Source organism: Anabrus simplex, chromosome 6, assembly GCF_040414725.1.
Source record: "Anabrus simplex isolate iqAnaSimp1 chromosome 6, ASM4041472v1, whole genome shotgun sequence".
NCBI classification, from domain to species: domain Eukaryota; kingdom Metazoa; phylum Arthropoda; class Insecta; order Orthoptera; family Tettigoniidae; genus Anabrus; species Anabrus simplex.
Window position 1 is genome coordinate 5,864,004 of NC_090270.1, and position 22,440 is coordinate 5,886,443.

Below are 22,440 nucleotides of genomic sequence, written 5' to 3' on the forward strand. Positions count from 1 at the left end.
AAGAGCCGAGCATATTTACTTTGCATTTTTCTAAGGCTTAGGGACTTAGATTTTTTAAACCAATGTTAACTTATCTACTTATCAATTCATTGTCATTTTTAATATGAAATACTTAATTTCAAAGAATATCTGACTACATTCTCATCAAATATGACTGCTACCTACGACTTATGTGATTATGAGAATTTTTCTTTGTTTTTGTGATGCGGATAACAAATATTTAGCAAGAGGATTAATTGAATCAGATCGTAGAGAGTTTAGGTTTATATTTTTTTTTCAACAGAAAGAGGAGATAGGTGATTGATGTAAATGACTGTTAACATATTTTCTTTTATGATTCTAGAATCATGAATAAAAATGTAGATTTATACAATTAAGAGGTTATTATTGAAAATAGGCTGGTATAATTATGGTAGGTAAGATGATTTTGAATTAATTAAAAACATTTTTTTTTGAATGATTGGACATGAACAACTTGACATCGATTCCGACGGAAGGATGATATTGCTGGTAAATTATTAGAAGGAAATGCGGGTTCCCAGTTGACCTCACGTTAAAAATACTATTCACAGGTGCATTTTAATTATCCCTGAGAGGTGTCGCGTGGCAATTTGGAAACTATTTTGATGACAAATGTGACATGCGAAATGAAGATTGCGGCGTAGCTTAATTTTTTTAATGGCGCGGTCACTGATTTATTAACAGAAGCAAGTATAGCTACCGAAACTAAGCATCGTTTTCATAAATGCATTGATCCATTCTACTGATCCTAAGAGATGATAGTCGGAGGAGGGGAAAATAGCCGGAGCATTTGATAGGTCGCCCACGATGGTGCAAGAAAATTATTCCCCGCAGGATGGTGCAGGCTTCACCAGCCAACGACCTAGTCGTGTCCCTTTCCTGGCACCTCGACACAGAGCTCAACGACGTGCATGGACCCGCGAACATTGGCGATGGACCATGGAACAGTGGCGGCGTGTGGTATGGTGCGATGAATCCCTGTTCCAGTTGTATCGAGCTGCTAGAAGTGTGAGAGTGTGGCGTATTCCCCATGAAGCTGTGAATCCTGCGTGTCGACAAGGATGTGTCCATGCGGGAGGTGGCTCAGTTCTGGTGTGAACGGCGTTTTATGGTTGTTATTAGGCCCCATTGTCCGACTACAGGTAGCGCTGACTAGTGTACGTTATGAGGACATTCTTTCAGACCATCTGCATCCCTTTCTGGCCCTAGAGTACCCTGACGGGGATGCCAAGCTTCAAAAGGACAATGCGCCATAGCACCAATCTGTGGTGGCGCGCAGGTGGTTGGAGGAGCACTCCAGTGAAGTTTGTACCACTTAGCGCAATCAAATACACAATTACTCTAAGTGACAGCACAAATTCTCTGACCATACATAAAAGGTACAGATCAGAGTTGTGGAAATGTGCGAGACCAAACAAAATTCAATGAGAAATATGAACAAGTTCTTATCGCTTAATGAACCGGTGACACCAGAGGGGTGGATTAAATGGAGACCTGGTCATCTTAAAATGTTTACCTTTTACAAATGAACACAACCTCTTACTTGGAAACAAAGATAGATTTAATGAAAAACCATACGAAGTTTACACGTTAATTGAATAATCCTCGCTGGAAATAAACCTAAAAAACTTAGCACTTAAAAATTGTTTTAAGAAAAACCTACGGTCGACCGATTCGTTAGATATAAATAGGATAAGTTAATTAATTAACAAATAAATAAATTAAGGCCATACGCCATATTGAAACACTTCTTATACATTTAGATATAGTATAAAACCAATACACCTCACTCCAAATGTGATATTGCCATCGTATACTTGGTTCAAACTTTTTTTGCTACGGGCTTTACGTCGCACCGACACAGATAGGTCTTATGGCGACGATGGGATAGGAAAGGCCTAGGAGTTGGAAGGAAGCGGCCGTGGCCTTAATTAAGGTACAGCCCCAGCATTTGCCTGGTGTGAAAATGGGAAACCACGGAAAACCATTTTCAGGGCTGCCGATAGTGGGATTCGAACCTACTATCTCCCGGATGCAAGGTCACAGCGGTTCAAATTTTAGAAACCGAGTTCATTTAATTGCCTTTTCTTTTCTTAAAAGAACGAAAATGTTATTTGAAGTACATCTCGGGTAGTTCCTACAAGGAAAGGAGTAATATCACTATCAAGTGTCAAGAAAAGTTTTCCCCAAAATAATAATAATAATGATATTAATATTAATAGTCAGGTCAGCAATACGGGGTAGGAAAACATGCCAACCGAGAGAGGAAAGTGCCAAATATAATTAAAGGAAACAGGTTGAACCACCCACAATACTAATTTTATAACAGGAACATCAATTCATTTCCATCAACATCCATCAACAATCAGCAACACCCACATTAGCGTTCCCATAGCGACGAACACACGCTAGGTCAGTTCAGGGAAGGGGCCAATCACAGGACGCCAAACAACAATAGGCAAAAACATATTAAGAGACAAAAGAAAAACGGGACGCCAAAATACCACCAAAATACAACCCAAATTAATAATAATATTTAGTTACGAAGTCGGAAAGAAGTTAGAATGAAAATAGAAAACGAACGTAAACCCCACATCCTTGTAGCAACTCGCTTGGTTAGTAACCTTGCCAAAATATTGGGTTAGCCACAAACTATCGGGCCTAGAAAGGCCACCACCAAACGCTAAATATTAAATTTACAATTTAATAGAATAATACTTAACAGTAGTCGCAAGTCCTCAGTGAACAGAACTAGATGACACACAATTACTTCTTTTTTTTCTTTTGGAACCGGAAAAAGAAAAATTTTCGAAAACCACAAGGTTAAAGTACAGAATTTAGATGGGTTCACAGGACGGGAAGGATAGCAGATAGGTCTAGCAGCATCCCCGTGCTTCACATCTTCAGCAAAGGTACAAGCAGCCTCTAATTCAACAAAATTAGTCCGTCTCTTCGTGAGGGAGAGGTAGGACCGGTAGGCAGGAAAAATACCTTTCAAAATACGAGCCACCATTTCTTCTTCCGGCACCGAAATCCGAAATACTTTGCAATAAAACCTCAAATCCAAAATATAGCTTAAAAGATTTTCGTTGAGCTGTTGGGTCCTAAAACAATATTGAGGAATCAAACTTTGCAATGCCAAAGAAGGGATAAATTTCGATAGCACAAGCTCATGAAATTCCGTAATATTTAAATTCCTTGAAATAGCTTCAGAAAGTTCACGTTTCAAGATACCCTCACAATGGGAGAACAGGGCACGGAAACTTCCCAGGTCATCGATGGAATATACACTACCAGACTCGGTCATTTCTACCAGGATGCTCAGAAACCTGGTACTTTCTTCAATTGAATTGACTGAAAAATGTTAACTCCATTGGAAAGGTCCTTTAATGAGGAGTGAGAAGGAGTGGAATTTGAACGGGCTAACAGATTCTCTAAAACTGGGGAGGCTGAAAAACATGCACCGTGATAATTAGAGAAGGTATGATTAGTGGCATTACTAGAGGGAGGAACGGAGCAGCTTCCCCTTTGAACGACCAATAAATTCTCCATATCCTTACTTGCTAACATTATGTCTAGTTCAGCAGAAATACTAGAATCAATGGTCAAGAGTTTAGTACATTCAGAGATAAAGCTAGGTTCAAGACTCATAGTAATTAAATCTTGGATGCGAGCTAAATTATACCACACCCTAGACTTAAGTCTGTTAATCTGCCCCTTTGTGGGGGAGGTTTCAGTGAATTCCTCTCTAATTATCTCAATGTTAGTTAAGGCATCAGCAATAAAATTCAATGACTCATCAAAATTGCATATCTTGACAAAATCGAGATTAATAGGAACTGGACATGCGAGGTCAATAAAGCAGCACACTCCGCGACTGTGTTAGCACGTTTGATGCACCGGATAGTTAGCTCGAAACCAACTCGGATTTTCTGATCTGATGTGGATACAGAACTGCCCCCGACAGCGTTGTGGTACATGAAACAACAAGTTAGCACATTAACCCAAATAAAAGCGTTCCTTTCACAGGAAGATACATTACAAAATTCAATTCTTACTCTTTTTGAATCCCTAACCAATTCAAAATTACAGCACGACCAGATTTTTAAAGGGAAAATGCAATTAACCCACTGGTAGTCAGTACAAATAGAATAGATAACAAGTTTAAAGAAAGGGATAGTAAAGCATGTAGCACACAGTTAGCTTCGAGCACTGTAAAAACAAAAGAATAAACCAGAGCTCTGCTAACACTCACGGTACCACTCAGCGCAATCAAATACACAATTACTCTAAGTGGCAGCAAAAATTTTCTGACCACACCTAAAACGTACAGATCAGAGTTGTGGAAACGTGCGAGACCAAACAAAATTCAATGAGAAAAGTGAACAAGTACTCATCGCTTAATGAACCGGTGACACCAGAGGGGAGACCTGGTCATCTTAAAATGTTTACCTTTTACAAATGAACACAACCTCTTACTTGGAAACAAAGAGAGGTTTAATGATAAACCATACGAAGCTTACACATTAATTGAATAATCCTCGCTGGAAATAAACCTAAAAACTTAGTACTTAAAAATTGTTTTAAGAAAACCTACGGTCGACCGATTCGTTAGAAATAAATAGAATAAATTAATTAATAAATAAGTAAATAAATTAAGGCCATACGCCATATTGAAACACTTCTTCCACCTTTAGATATAGTATAAAATCAAAACACCTCACTCCAAATTTGATATTGCCACCATATACTTGGTTTGAATTTTAGAAATCGAGTTCATTTAATTGCCTCTTCGTTTTTTAATAACTAAAATGTTATTTGAAGTACGTCCCAAACAGTTCCTACAAGGAAAGGAGTAATATCACTATCGAGTATCAAGAAAAGCGTTCCCCAAAATAATAATAATAATAATGTCAGCAATAAGGGGTAGGAAAACATGCCAACCGAGAGAGGAAAGTGCCAAATATAATTAAAGGAAACAGGTTGAACCACCCACAATACTAATTTTATAACAGGAACATCAATTCATTTCCATCAACATCCATCAACAATCAGCAACACCCACATTAGCGTTCCCATAGCGACGAACACACGCTAGGTCAGTTCAGGGAAGGGGCCAATCACAGGACGCCAAACAACAATAGGCAAAAACATATTAAGAGACAAAAGAAAAACGGGACGCCGAAATACCACCAAAATACAACCCAAATTAATAATAATATTTAGTTACGAAGTCGGAAAAGAAGTTAGAATGAAAATAGAAAACGAACGTAAACCCCACATCCTTGTAGCAACTCGCTTGGTTAGTAACCTTGCCAAAATATTGCGTTAGCCACAAACTATCGGGCCTAGAAAGAACACCACCAAACGCTAAATATTAAATTTACAATTTAATAGAATAATACTTAACAGTAGTCGCAAGTCCTCAGTGAACAGAACTAGATGACACACAATTACTTCTTTTTTTTCTTTTGGAACCGGAAAAAGAAAAAAGTTCGAAAACCACAAGGTTAAATTACAGAATTTAGATGACGCAAAGCTTCATTATGTTCCTGCGTGTACTCCACTTTTCGAAATATTCTGTTCAACACACGGAATCAGTAAAGGGAGCGTAGTGAAAAAACTTACATTGCATCAGCTTGCTGCGGTAGAGAAGTAGTTCCAGTCTCACATGCTTACTTACGTATGGCAGAAGAAATGATTCAGGATACACCAAAACTCCAGGCGAGGAAGATGAAGTTATTTGTTAAAATTTAACAAAACACTTTGAAGTTCACAAGGGCGTGAGCCCTATCGAATTAATTTCACCCAGGGTCCATTTTAAATACCAAATCCATGCCGACAAGCAGAGAAGCACGCCACCGTTGCATCTCGCTTCACTCTCAAAACGATAATGGCGATTACCCAGGAGCCTCCAGTCAGTGCACAGCCGCAATGATGGCCCAGTGGAGGGGGAGCGAATTGCGAGCGATATTAGAACACAGAAAAGGCACCATCTGGGCATACGCCACTGATTGGCATCTTTATCACCTTTCAAGCCAGTTGTAGTTTCTGTTTATAAACATTAAAAACAATGGTATCTGTCACCATGAATTAATTGATGAATAACGTAGCGGCGAACCACTATAAAGACACGAATTTCAATAGCCATGCAGCCAGTCCAACGGTATTTACGGAGAGGGTATAAATGATTACGCCGGTAATAAGTTACGGACAGGGATTGGCCCCCAGATCCCAAGATCGTAATCCAAACGATCAGTTATGGGATACTGTCGATGCTGTTGTATGCTCCATGAACCCCGTACCAACTACACAAGATCAACTGTGGATAGCAGTGGAAGATGCGTGGGTGCATATCCCTCCATAACGATTCCAATACCTTGTAGAGTAGAAGCCTCGCCTTATGCTTTTGAGGGCTCGCAAAGGAGCAACTCGTTATTAACGTCATATTCAATGTCTTTTGGCCACTCAGTGTACACTAAAAAACGGTTGCTGTAAAATTAAAGGTGCTTAAATATGTTTGAATATGCAATTGAACGGATGAGAAAAAGTTAAATGTTTTCATTCGCAGCAGTTTTCGACAAACTAAAAAAATGTTTCCTAACCCGCACGAACACCCATCCCCACAGTGTCCGCACTGGTAGCAACAAAGGCGAAAAAATGCAGAAAAACAAAGTGGAAGCATCTGTCATCCAATAAGAAAAACACCGCACAAGGAAAAAATGCAGTACTTACCACGATTATACCAGGTGACCATAACCCGTGGAAGGAAAGGAAGTAAAACTGTCACTGTATGGTTTCAAAATGCCTACAAGAAAGACACGCCCAGGTACTTTTGGAATAAATATGTAAATTTAATAAAAGAAAGAAAAAAGAATAAACATTGGACAATCAGAAAACGGAACATCAGCAGGAATTTAAAATAGAAATTTAACAAAGAAAAATCAACAAACTACCCTACGGATCGATCAGGCCTAGATTATTGGGACCCAATGTTAGTGACTTTACTAAGCTAGCCTACCTTCCTTGTTAATTAATTTCAAACATATAACGACACAGTTTAATACCCTTGGCTTTGATTAAATCCATATAAATTATCAGTTGAATTAATTTTTTGAACGTTGCCCCTTCTCTTGGAAAATACACCAAGTAAGTTTAAAATCTCTTTAAGGTACTAGGCGAGGAGTTCTCACAAGGATTTTCACACTCACTTACACACGGAGGTAAAAAAATGAAAATCCCGGAAATAAATTAGGGAAAAATTGGAAAAATAATATCCCGAGGACAAACAGAGATATCGAGAAATAAATCAAATCACACTCAAATTATCTGCCGAAAAATAAGGTTAAACTAATTTAGCAATCAACATTACAGCATCCCACAGGAACATAAAATCCATACATCGCCAACGGTCATTACCAAATCACCATGGAAACTGTTGTATACAAGAACAGGTATACAGGAACACAACTATATTTTATTGCTTCAGATAGTCTTAACAACATATATACATACATTCAAATAAAACTTTCCTCGAACCAGTATGAAAATTATAAACAGTTAACGTTGCTTGAAGACTGAAGTTCCAAAAAATGTACACTTTATATACATATATACATGAATCTATCTTGATGCGAAAGCTCATTGAAAAGTTAGAGTTCTTGATAGTTGAAAACTATCTGTTCTATACCGTCACAAGTGTAATCAGTAGCGAAAGCTTGCACTAATAGAATATTAGTTGTTTCTGTAAACATGTCAGGAACTGACATTGAAATGCATAATTAGTAGAATACTAATGGATGTGTTTGAGCCTAGGTGGGACTGAGGGAATACTGTCATCGGGCTCGACGTGGCTGCGGGAAACGGGAGCGGAGGCAGTAACCCGAGGTGAAACCTCAAACACTCAGAATCAGTCCACCTATTCGACATTCGGCGTAATCTGGTGCTGGGCACTGACAAGTCCTCGCCTGTGGCTGGAAGGCAGCGCTGGCTGATGTGACAGGCAAGCGCAGTGCAGACGTCTCGTAGAGTCGAGAACAACCCAGGCTGTTGCGTGCGCAGACACACGACAGAAACAACAACAATAAAAACACGAGAAAATTCATAAAAACAAGCTCCCAGGGGAGGAAACATCCCGAAATAAAAACAGAATTAAACAGAATTAGAAAATAACCGCAGGGTAAAATCTTATGAATACTGCCTCGCTTAGTATCTTTCCATCACCCTCAACACTGCACCTCAACACGGAATTACCTTTTGGGAAGGAAAATGATAATAACAATAACAAGATAAATATTACAATAACAATAAAATCTTGTTAAGGATTCTAACTTTGAATGTCCACACCCAAACTACAATACAAATCCATGGGAACTGATTTCCAACATTAACATTCATTATTATTCACAAACTCAACTCCAAGGAAATTCCGATGTTGTAATTTCAGATAAGATTTCCCATGTATCACTGATCACCCAGCACAAGCACTTCGATGAAACCATAATAGAAATGAAGTTGAAATTTTTTTGAACTTACAGTCTTGGGGGTGTAGTTGAAGCCAGACTCCGTACTCACTCAAGGCAGAAAATGAAATAAAATTTGTTAAATATACTACATCTGCAATGTTCCAAGAATCCGTCTAGAGAAGAAAGGCGAATTAGTAGGGGAATGAATCCAATAATATACACTAGATCATCCTGGATCCAACTTGTACATGAGCTTCATAGCGAAGCTAGGGACACGCGTCTGTTCACCTTCCATGTTCACGGCAGACCGCCTCTCTCTTCCTCTCACAATGGCAAGCAGAAGTTGGCTTAATTACACCTGGAGGGCGATGCGCCAGAGGGCTGCGCAATAGGCTACAGCCCAGCAAGGGAACTAGTTCTACCACCGGTAGAGTGTAGTAACATCATCATTTTAAATCACATTAGAGATTAAGTCCACATCTCGCAGGGAGAAACCACAAATGAATTTCAACGGAGACAAACTCCAACGCAGAAATGTCCAACAAGGAGACTATTTTATTAGTTCTGTCTCAGTCTCCCGCCCTGAAACCACACGCACACTCGTACTTAAATGCACACATACTGCGGTGTTTCAGAAGTATACTAAATTTTGGTGAAGGAGTCCATATGAGAAAACGGCACACCGAGATGAGTTCATATTCACGTGCTGTATAAATACGACTAAATCATGTCCCAGAAGCACCAGCATATCAATGTATGTGCCTTCCAATAGTAGTTAGTGTCATTAAACCAAAAACTAGTCTAGCACTGACAACACGTGAATAATAAGTCCGTTGTACTACACCAGCCTCATAACCAAAATGTTGATTCATAGTTCACATATTGTAGATAAATGCATCACCATCACGATGAATACTCGTTATTATCTTCCTAAAAGGAACATTAATTTGCAAGTTCTTGAGTATTTATTTTTACCAAACAACATCACTTCCTTACCCGAACATGTTTCAGCTGATTAATAGAAAACCACCTAACACAGAGCTTACACTTTCCGAGATATCAATTGTGATATTCTCAATCTTAATATCAATTTTAGTTATCAAGTTCTCATTATTAAAAGGAAAGCCATTATAGAAGTCCTCCTGACGAGAGTTAAAGGGGCATAAGAAAAACAACAAGACTCGCAAGCAAAGACAGGAAGAAAGAAGAAAAAGAGGGGGAAAGGAGAGGCAAGTTTGGTGAGCATACGTTAGAAAGATCACGTGATCCATAAATAACCCTTTTATATCAATTTTAAAATTCTAGTCTAGCTCAAAACTAAAGTGCATCACTAGAATGAAAAAGAAAATGAAACATGGATACACAGCAAAAACTAGGTAGAATTCACTGGTACAGGGAATAAGGACCACTTACATCAATAAAACCAAGAAAAGGAAACCCTACATACGTATCACCAAATTCCAAGCATGATAGTAAACAAATTTGCACATAATACACTAGGGAAACAATCAATTAGGAAATTAAACTTAATCATCCCCACGGACCAATTTCCAAATAGCAGTTGCAAAGGCGCTAAGTAAACGCATATATACTACCCTATTTCAACACCATAACCAACAATTACAATTACATAAGGGAAACCTTTCAAATACACACCGTACATCAAACCAAGGTAAACTTAGAGTTCGAAACACAAACAAGGTTCAACTTACCGGACATGCCGTAAGCAAAATTTGACACTGAATAAGTAAGAACTTAATACAGAACCAACATCATAGAGCAACCGGAAAACCAAGAGAAACAATCTCGAAACATCACACATAACCGAAAGGAAAGCAGGACTAAAAAATCAGATATGTATCTACCTTTAGAATTTTACCTACTCACAAAACAAATTTTCAGTACATAATAAACACGAATACAAACCAGAATGGAGTAACCCCACACTTACATCACAACTACATAACTTGGCAGAAGAAGAAAGAGGGTAGTGAGCAATAATAGCAAACAATTGCTAATTCGTCGAATAGCAAAGTTTAAAATCCATGATTAAGTTTTAACTGGTTTTTCGGGCAAGGGTAAACGTGAGAACAACAGTTGGAGGCCTCTTATATTTTCAAGATGGTGGGTGCGCAATTAGTCTGTCATCAACAACAGTTCCGTCAATCGACACCAAGCCACAAGTAATATATAGATGGAAAGATATTAATACTTTACATGAGAAACTTAACCACCATGGGTATAAGAGGGCAGGATATGTTTAGTGAAAACTCAGAAGGAACATTGTTCTGAAACCAAATAACCAAACAACTTCATCAAAAACACAAACCACGTTTCTTGATGGAGATTCGAACAAATGCAAAGGTTAGAAAATACCTCCGGTTCGATGACCAGCAAGAATCGAGGGAGCAAGGAACCCTTGGTGCAACCCGGACTAAAGATAAGTGTAATTCATAGTTTCACATTGTCTCACATCAGAAGACAGGTACCTCCTCCAATAACCAGGAGAACAGGCAAATAAGACATAAACGGTAGATAATGAGAACGATCGTTAGAAAAAGCTCAATGAAAGAATGACGATGGAGGAAATACTACTAAAAATACATAATCCAATAGTAGGAAGACTTCAGCACCAACTGGGAGTCGCCATGATAATCCCATACTCATCTAGCAGATCCACAGAGTGGATCAACAACAACAAATCCAACGTTCCAGTGAGAAAAAAACATAGCTTGGCAAGTAAACCTTAATTGAGCGTTTCAAAAAACTACACATTAAGTTAAACACCATCCGAGGGACAAGTTATGTAGGAAAAAAGGCAGGACAAGCAACAAAATCTCAGAAAAATAAGAATATTAGTTAGAAAAGAAGTTGCGGACACCTCTAATTATATTAACGTCCCAAACTACCCGAAAACAAGAGGAAATCACAAGATCAATACCGTCCTAAACCAAGAAGGGTAACTAGGTACTCAGTAAATACAACCCCAACAATAATTACCGAAATGACAACAATGAGACATGCGTTAGCCCACAAAGGGATTCAAGAATGACACCATTCTCGACAACATGTCATGAAGCTACAATGCTTCCTATGATCTTTTTATCATATTCTCGAAGCGTTACGAAAGAAAATTGCTTACAAGCTGAGCTTCAGGGAACGTTTTCCTTTTAAAACTCACTCTGAACTTCAACCCCAATACGCCATAGAAATTTGCCGGTTCTTTTCCTACTTTCCTCTTTAAGTTGCGACTGCGTATAAGCTACCTAATGGCTACCTCAGTTTAATTTGACCAAGAAGCGGAATCTCACCCATTCAATTAAAGTTACACAATGTAATGACATCGTTTGATTGACACGAATTATTTACTGAAAAAGTCTTCATTTCTCACCTAAAGTCATGAAATACAGGCACTATTATATTGAACTTTTTTCTTATTTTACGACACACCGACGTAGATAGATGAGACAGGGAAAATCTAGGCATGGGAAGGAAGCGACTGTGGCTTTAATTAGGGTACAGCCTGGTGTGAGCTAATTTAATCGAGAATGACCCAATTAGTGAAAACACACTACACTTCACTATTTCCTGACTTTTGAACTCACAGCGGCAGTCTTTATCTGGAACGAGAGATCTTCCGCAGGTTTCAACTTCCACTTCGCTTCGCACGCACAACGCAAATCATTCCATACTCTGCAGTTAGTTTCACGCATGAAAATGTTGAAGAAGGCTCACTAGAAAGAGAAGGAAATTCGGATTTGCTGGAGCTGCTCTGAAGGAAATGCGGTCCTAACTGGCACCATATACGCCTAGATATTGAGGAGTATAGAAACAAGTATTAATCCTTACACCGTCTTCCTGGTCCCGTGTCACCATCTTGTTCCAAGTTCAGCTCCAAGCCCTTCTAGGTCTATGAGGAGGAGGAGGATAAGGAGGAGGAGGAAGTCTATACTTCCTTATCTCATCTATGAAAATATCATCCTCCTCGTCATCAACCTAGTAGCGTATGACAACCTACGCCTCCTCCTCATAGACTTAGACTTCCTCCTCCGCTTCCTCCTTCTCCCCGTCCTAACGCCGGGGTTGAATCCAGGGCCTGTGAGGTTAAGCTTGGAGTTGAATCCGTGTCTGGTTGAGGAAGGATCTCTTTTGTCCTTTTGCCAGGCGGATGACGAGGAGGAGCATGAACCATTTTCCCCTTCTGATCAGATGTTAGCCCTGGATTTCAATCCCTGTCCTGTGTGTAGCACGAATTGCTTTGGTTCTGAACACAAAGTTTTAATCTCCAAGTAATGTCAACATTACAGTAGGCAATTGAAAGTCTCTAAAATTCAAATCTATAAGCAGGAAATGTTAAAATCAAAAATTCAATGTTCCAAACACTAAAAACTATCAAGCAGGTACCGATTTATTTTAGAAAACACAACTCAGTGCGCCACTAACAGGTCGGGGATTTTATTTTTTATTAGGTAATTCTGTGCCCTTCTGCCCTTTTTCCCTTCTACCCCTTTTCCCTTTTGCCCTTCTGCCCTTATGCCATTGCGCCGTTTTGCTCTTTTGCCCTTCTGCCCTCTTCCCCTTGCTCCGTTTTGCTCTTTTGCCCTTCTGCCCTTATGCCATTGCGCCGTTTTGCTCTTTTGCCCTTCTGCCCTCTTCCCCTTGCTCCGTTTTGCTCTTTTTCCCTTCTGCTCTTATGGCACCAAGTCAAAATCCCGCAGCTTCCCACTACATTTACAGCGCGAACTGCTCTCGGTTCTGAACAATAAGTTTTAATCTCTAAGTGATGTGAACATTACGGCAGGCAATTAGAAGTCTCTATATTTCAAATCTATCAGCTCGAAAAGTTAAAATAAAAACAACAGCGTTCCACATCAGCACAAACGCTACAGTTATTCAGTTCCGAGACCCAGAGATCACCCTCTAACTACATCCATATAAGCAATGCTTTATACCACCTCCCTATTCCCATACAATGTATTGTCACCATCCTTTTTCAGAATTCCAAATTCAGCGCCAAGCCCCTTTAGTTGCATTCCGACGTTACGCACCTATGAAAAGCAGGTGTACTAAGCCTTCCTCCATCTACCTAGACCCGTGCCGCCATCTTGTTTTATCGATTGACACCTTGATATAGGGTGTACCTGCAATTGTTTAGAAATTAATATTTTGGGCACTGTCTAGGCTGATAGCCTTGCCGTTATCGTTCATATATGTAATATGTTGATGTATTTCTGATTCATCGTTAACTGACACCTTGATATGGGGTGTAGCTTCATTTCTGGGAGTTAGTCCCATATGAGCCCTTGTATAGTGGGCATCTTGCGCATTAGCTCCTGCGTCAGCCTTCTATTATTATGTTCCGTGCCTATGAATAAAGCATACTGTACCCGGAATTATTACATGCACGAGTCCATCCAGATGTTTCCAAAGCTCATGCGTGATATCTTCGCTATATGTTCTTTGGAGCACGCATTGGTATTCGGAAGTAGTACGTTTTTCCATCCAACGTCTTTGACCAACATGGAGGGAATAAATACGGCCATCAAGAAGATGCGTGAAACATCGTCTGTACAACAGTAGAGTTTGTTTTCTGTGTGGGACATGCAGAATTTGTACGGCCAAGTATTTGTGAATTGTTAATAATTCGAAGCTTCGAGAAGGTTACGTTATGGAATAACCTCTTTACAACATGAAGTCTCTATTCAATGTTAGATGTTCGTAACCTCGAGAAGGCCGTGATAAAGGAGTGGAATGAATTTAAACATGTATTCAAGAGTCTATTGTTATTCGAGATAGCGGTGTCTATCACATCGAATTGGACACTTGGCAGAATGGACTGCCAAATGCAGGGAAGTACGCAATAATTACTGTAAATATTCAGACGTTTTGTTAGTAAGACATATTCTTCTTGTGTTTCATGAACCATGATACGTGTGTGTTAATTCTGACGTGTTATAGTCAAGGTACTTTTTTTCTTGTGCGAAGTGAGACATGTACATGCAAAATGCTGACAGATCGTCAAATTAAGTTTTTTTTTGTTATGAGGTTCATCATGCGGAACGTGAGTGCGCTTAAGTACGCATACGGGTAATGCAAAGTGGAAAACCGATGCAACTAATCATTTCGATGAAGAAGTTATCTTGTGTTAAGGTGATTATAACTTTACACCTTATATTACTCGTGGGAGTAGACATCGATCTTGGTCGAAGTGAGCGTTGTGTAAAGAAGGCTAAGCGCAATTCTTTACATTGATTTCATCACGGCACGAGTTCATCTGGGATGAGGCATCATCTTATTATACGCAAGATTTACGTCGTCCTCACCTTCCCTTCACCTGGATTCGACAGAAGTAGGAGTCCAAAGATGATCAACCAACCGGCAGCCTTTTCCAACACCATTATGGAAGCTTAAATCATGGAGGAGAGCTGAAGGATTACTCAGGTCGTGAAGGACTTCCAAAACGCCTAACCATGAGGTATAAATCATGGAGACCGCCATGACCACATGGTGGGAGCAGAAGACCAAATGTGAGTTTGCATCATTCTATTTATTACTCATTCCTAAAGTGAAATCATATCGGATTAAGTTGCCACAAACTCCAGCATAACTGTTGATTAGCCTACATGATGATGGTGATGATTATTATTTTGTGGTATGAATTAAAATTGAGATGTTGATTTAACTTGCGTTTTACAAGGAAGTTCTCAATGGGTGTACTTCAGTGACAGTACAATGTAAATTTATTTTTAATAGGTTAAGTAACATGTAAGTATATTTCTGGAGTACGTGTAGGAGTGATATCAGTGATTTAACCATGTTTGATCTGTTTTCTTAAGGTAAATATGAGGTAATAAATCATACAGTTCATAGGTATTTAAATCAAACTATAGTGAACCAAACTGGTAAATTATTAAACTATACACTTAAGTGACAGTGTGTGATAACAACATAAGGAACTTATTGGACATATGATAAAAGGGAAGTGAAGCCGCATTTAAATATGAAACCTATGTTTTATTTGATGGCGAGGTAAATTTATTAATTTCATTCTACTTAATTTACAACGCTTATGCCATAGTACAGATGTCTGTTACGTTTAATGCGATGCTGGATTTGTGAGGCAATGTCATTTACTTTTGTTATTGTTCTTATTTACTTTTGGTAATATATATTTGTATTCTTGGACATTATTCTTTTCTTACTAATTAAAATTATAACCCCCGCCCTTTGTGTATCTAGCTACCTATGCACTCGTTATCCTATTTTAACCCGCATCGACCCTAGATTCCATGCTCACCCAAATTCCCATATCATGTTAGGGCACAATATATATTGACCCCTATAGCCACTATCGTGTTCCAAGTTCTGCTCCAAGCTGCCTTAAGTCGCTTTCTAATGTTGCGCCCCTACGAATAAAGCACACGAATTAAACATTATAGCCGTCATCTTGTTCCAAGTTCAGCTCGAAGTCTTTGGAGGTTAAGTTAGGTTAACGCCTGGTCAGCGTGAGCTTAACCCTGCACTATTAGCTAGGATGTAATGTTATGTCCGAGCTGGTGTAAGGAAAGGCAACAGTTCAGGTTACTGCAGTTAGCCCGGGTAACGAACTTTATTGGGGAATTCAGATAACACGCGAAATCCCGCGGAGCTAAATTCCAGCACTGCATTGTTTTTTCATATTGTGGATGTTCATATTGTGTATTCAGTACGAAGATAGTTTGGGTTCTCCTTTGTGACTGTACCTAAGTGGCGAACTTGTATAAACAATAAACTTTGTATTCCCTGTTTCAGCAAATAAGTTACTTCCAAGGCTAGTCAACTTTCTCATGCAGTGACTTTTTACTGATATGTGTGTACTAAGCTAAATCCTAAGTCAATAAACTTGTTATTTCAGGTCTCAGCAAATACTTCCAAGTATAATCATCTTGCTCACGCAGTCAATCTTTTTTCTGAAATGCATTTTCTGTCACGACTTGTTTCTCACTGCCATACTAACAGTCGACACTTAATATTCAGGGGGGAAAAGAGAAGCTTGCCATCGATTTTTTCAGCTCTTTAGTTCTGAGTCTAGTCGGGGAGTAGGGATTTTCCGCAGCTCAAACGTTAGGTGTATCGAATTAAACAATAACACTTCAGTTATGTTGTTTCAATTAAACGCACAAATATATAATGTACAGTTATGCTTGTTAGACACCCAAGTAGAGGAGCTACGGATTCGAATCCTAGTCGGGTCGGTACGGTCTAAGAATAAGTCTAGTGTTCGATTTTCCTGGTTAATGTTGAACTTTTTTCTACAAGAGTTTCAAGTTCCATATCCGTTGTTCTTTTGTTCAACGGAGTCCTAGACTTGATCTCTGTGTAGGTTAGATATTTTGACCAATGTTACTTTTGTTCAAGGATGCTCCCAGAATCGATCTCTGTTTTTGGTCAACTATTAATAATGCTTTACGTCCTACTAAATACGTTTTGGAGTCGCCGGAGTGCCAGAATTTAGTCCCACAGTAGTTATATTTTAGTTCAAGGGAGTCCCCTAACTCGAACTCCGTTTTAGAACCTCAAAGATGTTTCCCAATACTACGCCCTCTATGAATAAAGCATATTTATTACACCTTAAAGTATATCTCTAGTCCCATGTGTAGCCACCATCTTATTTTAAGTTCAGCTTTTACCAATCTCAGCATCAAAGCCCCTGGACCATGTCTCATCTTGTCTAATTAAGTTAAGCCTGGGATCGAAACTCAAACTGGAGACTGTAACGCCCTTGTAAAGTTAAGCCTGTTGCCCTTTTGCCATTTATGAGGTCGTTCAGCTCATAGACCTAAGGTTACCTTTCAACGTTATGCCTCTAGAATTAAAGCATATGTATTACGCCTTACACCATCTCCGCAGTCCTATGTGTAGCCGCCATCTTGTTTCAAGTTCAGCTTCCACCAATCTCAACCTCAGAGCCCCTGGACCATGTATCATATTGTCTAGTTCTGTTAAGTCTGGGATCGACTCTCAAACTAGAGTCTGTAACGCCCTTGTAAGGTTAAGCCTGGCGTCAAATGCATGTCTGTTAGGTTAAGCTAGCCCTCTTAACCACAATCACGTTGGTAGTTTGGTTCAGCTGGCATTCTCGGGTATCAAACTTGGGCCTGTAAAGTTAACACCCTTAAGCCTAGGGTCGAATCCAGGACCTGTGTAGTTAAGCATGGATTGAATCCGTACCCGTTAGGTTAAGCTTACATATTTTACCATAATCACGTTGGCAGTTGTGTCCAGCTTGCACTTTTGACATCAAACTTGTGTCTTAGGCCCTTAAGCCTAGGTTTGAACCCGGGGTCTGTACAGTTAAGCCTGGACACATGCTTCGAACTAAGGTGTCTACGGTTAACGCCCATAGGCCTGGAGTCTAACCCGGGGGTCTGTAAAGTTAAACCTGGATGCTTGCTTCGAACTAGGGTCTTAGGCCATTAGACCTAGGGTCGAAACCGAGGTCTGTAAAGTTGAGCCTGGACTTGTAGTGAGGTTAAGGGTGAAGTTTTAGCCAACCACTTTACTTTTCAAATCGCCCTCCAAGTAAGGTCATGTGAGGTTAAGCATGGAGTCTTAGTCAGCGCAGTCAGTGAGGTGGAGGCCTCGTCCAGGGGACCGGAGGTGGCGGTGGTACCAGGGCTTAGTACTTGTGTGGTGGTGATTATTGGTTTAAGAGGAAGTTCTACTGGGCAGTACCCGTTTGTTATTCGGGAAGTACCAGGGCTCTGACTAACTGCTTCCGTTGGTTGTTACAGATCACGTTGACACCCATTGTCATGTACGTACCAGCTCTGGCCTTCAACCAAGGTAAGTCTTCGAGTGGGAGGTGGAACATAGAACACATCCATGGTGTGTAAATGAACTAGACTATACTGTAGGCAATGTTTTTGTTAGATGGCCTTTAAATTACATAATATTGGAATACGTAAATTATATAAAACATTAGGAATTAAGTTGCACATTAAAAGAAAAAGGTTTTGCGATGGTTATTTTTATGTGCAACACGAAATAAAAATGTACTTAATAACTTTCCTTCTGAATTAATATGTGCTCCTAAGTTCGATTACAAACTGACACAATATTGCTCTGCTCAAGTTTGGCTTACAGCAGGATCACTCTGTCACATGTGGGAAAGATGTTTTCATTTTCTTCATGTAATTACTTTAAGATGCAGTAAGAATACTTGTTGACAACTAAATGTTAAACCTGATGTGATGTACACAGTATACAGTGGAATGTTTTGTCTCGAGGAGAAGAAAGATTTCGATAGCTGAACAAGTTCAAACATGGTTCAGTGTTTGTATGATTGTAATTCCAAAAACTTTTGTCACCGGATATATTAAATTTTCACGAAAATTTTTTTTTGGACACAAATCCAAGATCAAAATTTCACACTACATCAGCGGATCGGTACTAAGTTTCAAGACCATCCCGCTAGGTGCGCCGGCAATCAATGTCTTGCGATATCTCGCAAAGTGTCACGCATTCTCTATAGTATATTTGTAGGGAGTAAGTAGTGGTGGTGGTGATTATAGTTTTAAGAGGAAGTAGGCTACATGCTGTCCATGTGCTCTGCATACTGGGCTCGTCTTCTTTGTACATTTAGTTCGTGTCAGTCTCCTTAGGTTTACTCTTTAACGTCAATGTGTTCCATTGGTTCAGTAATACTCTTCCCAAACGTTAGATGTCGCCAATGCTCTGGTCTTCTGTATTTGGCCAATCACAATGCATTTTAGCAGTGTATGTGGCCGTGACAGCTTTTATTCCTATAATCCCTCGCTTTGGTGATTTAGCTCATTTAACGTTAAGAAAACAGTATTTCTCTTATGACAGCAGTGTTGCCATATCGAACGGCTCTGCTCAACACAATCATGGGGAAACGGCGACATATGTATTTGTGAAATTCAGTATCTAAGTTTAAGGCAAAAAGCGGAAGAAAATAAGCTGCAGAATAGTTTATAAACTAAAGGGAACGGGGAGTTTACAGGGGGTATTTTTGGTTTGTACAGAATCAGTGGTAAACTACGGCACATAAAAATATCATCACTGAAGTGAAAGGCAAATTGGGGGAGAAAATAATATTTTAATGGGCTCGAGGGGTGAGGGATGCGTTTCATTTCATTTAATAAATTTCACCAGGCAACTTGGGTTACTACTGTTCTGTCGTATCGCTCACAAAAACAATAGTAAAAATTAAACGCGGTCTTAAAAAAGTGGTAAAATTAAAAGACGCTTTAGAAGGAACATATAAATAACAAAACCAAGCACAAATAAAACACACGACGACTTCTTTTATCAGTACAAGTTATGCCATGACGTATCGCTGCACACCACAATACCAAAATCTTCAGTAACAAGTTATGTACAGTACGAAAATAATGAATCACAAATACTATGCAATATACAACCAACTCTCACTCAACACAAGACAAATACGCGCTGATTTAAAGCCTAACGGCACACATGCATCAAATAAATACTGTAGATGACTTTACTACAGAAGTGAGTTGAGAATGAGGGACTACACGAGGCTTGTACCAGAGCAACATGGAAGAAGGAAAATGAAAGAAGGCAAACAAGCCATGGCTGTTACCGCCATTGTACTTCCTCCCTACGAATATATTTATGAAAAAGAAAATGTTATGTAGTTATTTTATTAACTCATCTTTAAAAATGCCTCATCCTTTTTATCTGTCTTTCATAGTACATTACAAAGTACAGTATAATACCCCTCAATCACGACGAATTATGAGTGTCTAGGAGGAGGTGTGTTCACTCCTTGTAAGTCCATAAGAGCAGTACTGTTTCTTAACGTGGAATAAGCTATAGTTTGTTTACGCTGATCAGCTGAGAAATGAACTGGAATGCATCGAATCCAGCCTGTTTATGTCATCTGCATTATATACATTTGTCTGATAACCTAAAAGAGAAGAGTACAATTGATCAAAGCAATAATTAAAACTCGAATACGAAAGAATACGGTAGAAACTCATTCAGTACGGTCTGCGCAACATAAGTTTTATAGCATCGTGGAATACATTGTAGAGGAGAAAACCAGGAACCCACCCGCCGTCCCCCAGAAGTACATTTACTTTTGTATCTGATATAATTTATCACACGCCTTTGTTCATTGCTCAAGCGTGCTGTAGCATTTCCACTGGCTGAGATACAATCGGATATGACGTCATTCACAGCAGTGAAGTGAAGTACATTCCGTTAACAACCCACGCGCAAAAAAAAAAACACAAATAAATATAATGTGTAACGTAACATTAGCTTTGTCACTAGCAGCAAATACAGTAGAGACAATACACGACACTTACGGATTTCGCCTTGCTAAAATGGGAGACAATTCGACGGTGGCGCTCCTAGTGACTTGACCTGAACAAATCGCGCTAAATTCAAATATCAATGGAAATGTATATACGGTAATGGATAAATAAATTACGTCTAGAAAGAAAGTGGTATTGAGATATTAACTTCGAAGTTGCTAAAGCAATTCTGGATAAATGAATGAAGAATTATTTAAAAGGTTATTATTCAAAGACTGAAATTAGACATATAAACAAGGTGTGAAATGGACTGCTGTGAAATGGCTTGATCTTTCATTTATGCATTACTTTTTTAGCTTTAGCATACCTGCCTGAAATCTTACGGTTGGATTTGTCTTTTTTCCTCATTTGAAAACATTGTATCATCACATTAAGACATTTGTCAATAAAAATATCGGCACATTCCTTACACATATGATGCAATGAATTAACATTTAATAGCTGGACAATTTTCCTCTTAACATGAAGCCTACTAACAGAAAGAAAATCTATAAAATCCCGGCTTTAATCTGAGAAGAGGGATAAAAGAAAGAAAAGTTTGAAAATGTTGTCGATAGTGATGCTTTGAGGAATATTTACGTACAATTAGAGTAAAAATGTAACATACCCTTGGCTGTATTGTCGAGGATTTCTAAAGTCACTGGCCTGGAAATGATCTGAACATATCTTATAATTCTTATATAAGCGTAACGTCCCTTCTTTCTTGTACACCTTATCCAAATCGCTTGTGTGACATTTCAAAACCCACAGATCACACCTACAACAACACATCGGTATTGAAGGTTAACTGCTGCACTATACAATAAAATATGCGTATTACATTTTATGCCAGTTAAAATATGGGTCGAGCAGGTCAGAAGATTATGAAGTACTATAAAAATCTCTGTCACTGGAAGAATAAATATGCAAACACAATATTACTTACATGTTCTTGTCACGAGGGAACCTGAAGAACGACCGCGCATTTTTCTCTACTTCGTAATTACTGCAGCCAAACACAGCACATACCTTTCCCCTCATGTTGAGAGGAGATATCAAGGAAAGACACACGCTACTATTTAATTATGTCAACTCACTGAAAACGCATAAATAACACCAAAAACTTCACACAAAAATACACGTGCTCTTATGACAGAATCAGTACCGTTCAGGTCTATCCGCTAGAGTGAGCTCCAATAGCTGTCCCTCGATATCTCGCTCAGTGTCGCGTATTGTCTCTACTGTATTTGCTAGCAGGCATGATAAATTACTTCACGTGTCACGTGTTGGCAGTCCTGTGTACCGTGCGATCACGACCAGGGGGGCCTGTTCCACGAACGTACTTTGCAACTTTTCAACTTTGCACTTTTCACTTTTCAATTCTTGCAAAGTCTTTCTGTTCCACCATGAACTAGGCTGTACTTTTCAATTTCTTCGCAAAGTGAAAAGTCTTTGCGAATGAGTGATCCGATCGTGTTTATTCAATGAGCAAACTGTATAGGCCTAATACTCTATTATTTTAATGCTTTACTTGGCGGTATAATTGTCGTACGGTTTAAGTTTTTATCGTGGGAAAGAAAGGTTATTATAAGAAGCTGGCTGTGCTGGAAGTTGTCAAGGAGAAA

The 22,440-nt window shown here is 39.1% G+C and overlaps 1 protein-coding gene across 1 annotated transcript in view; it reads left to right on the plus strand.

Annotated features, from left to right (window-relative positions):
* The window catches only part of LOC136875457 (sodium-coupled monocarboxylate transporter 1-like), a 185,046-nt gene that overhangs the window by 24,983 nt on the left and 137,623 nt on the right, over positions 1 to 22,440 (plus strand). The window contains exon 4 of the mRNA XM_067149006.2: positions 18,260 to 18,311. Coding sequence (XP_067005107.2) covers positions 18,260 to 18,311 — 52 coding nt within the window. The remainder of the gene's footprint in view (positions 1 to 18,259; positions 18,312 to 22,440) is intronic.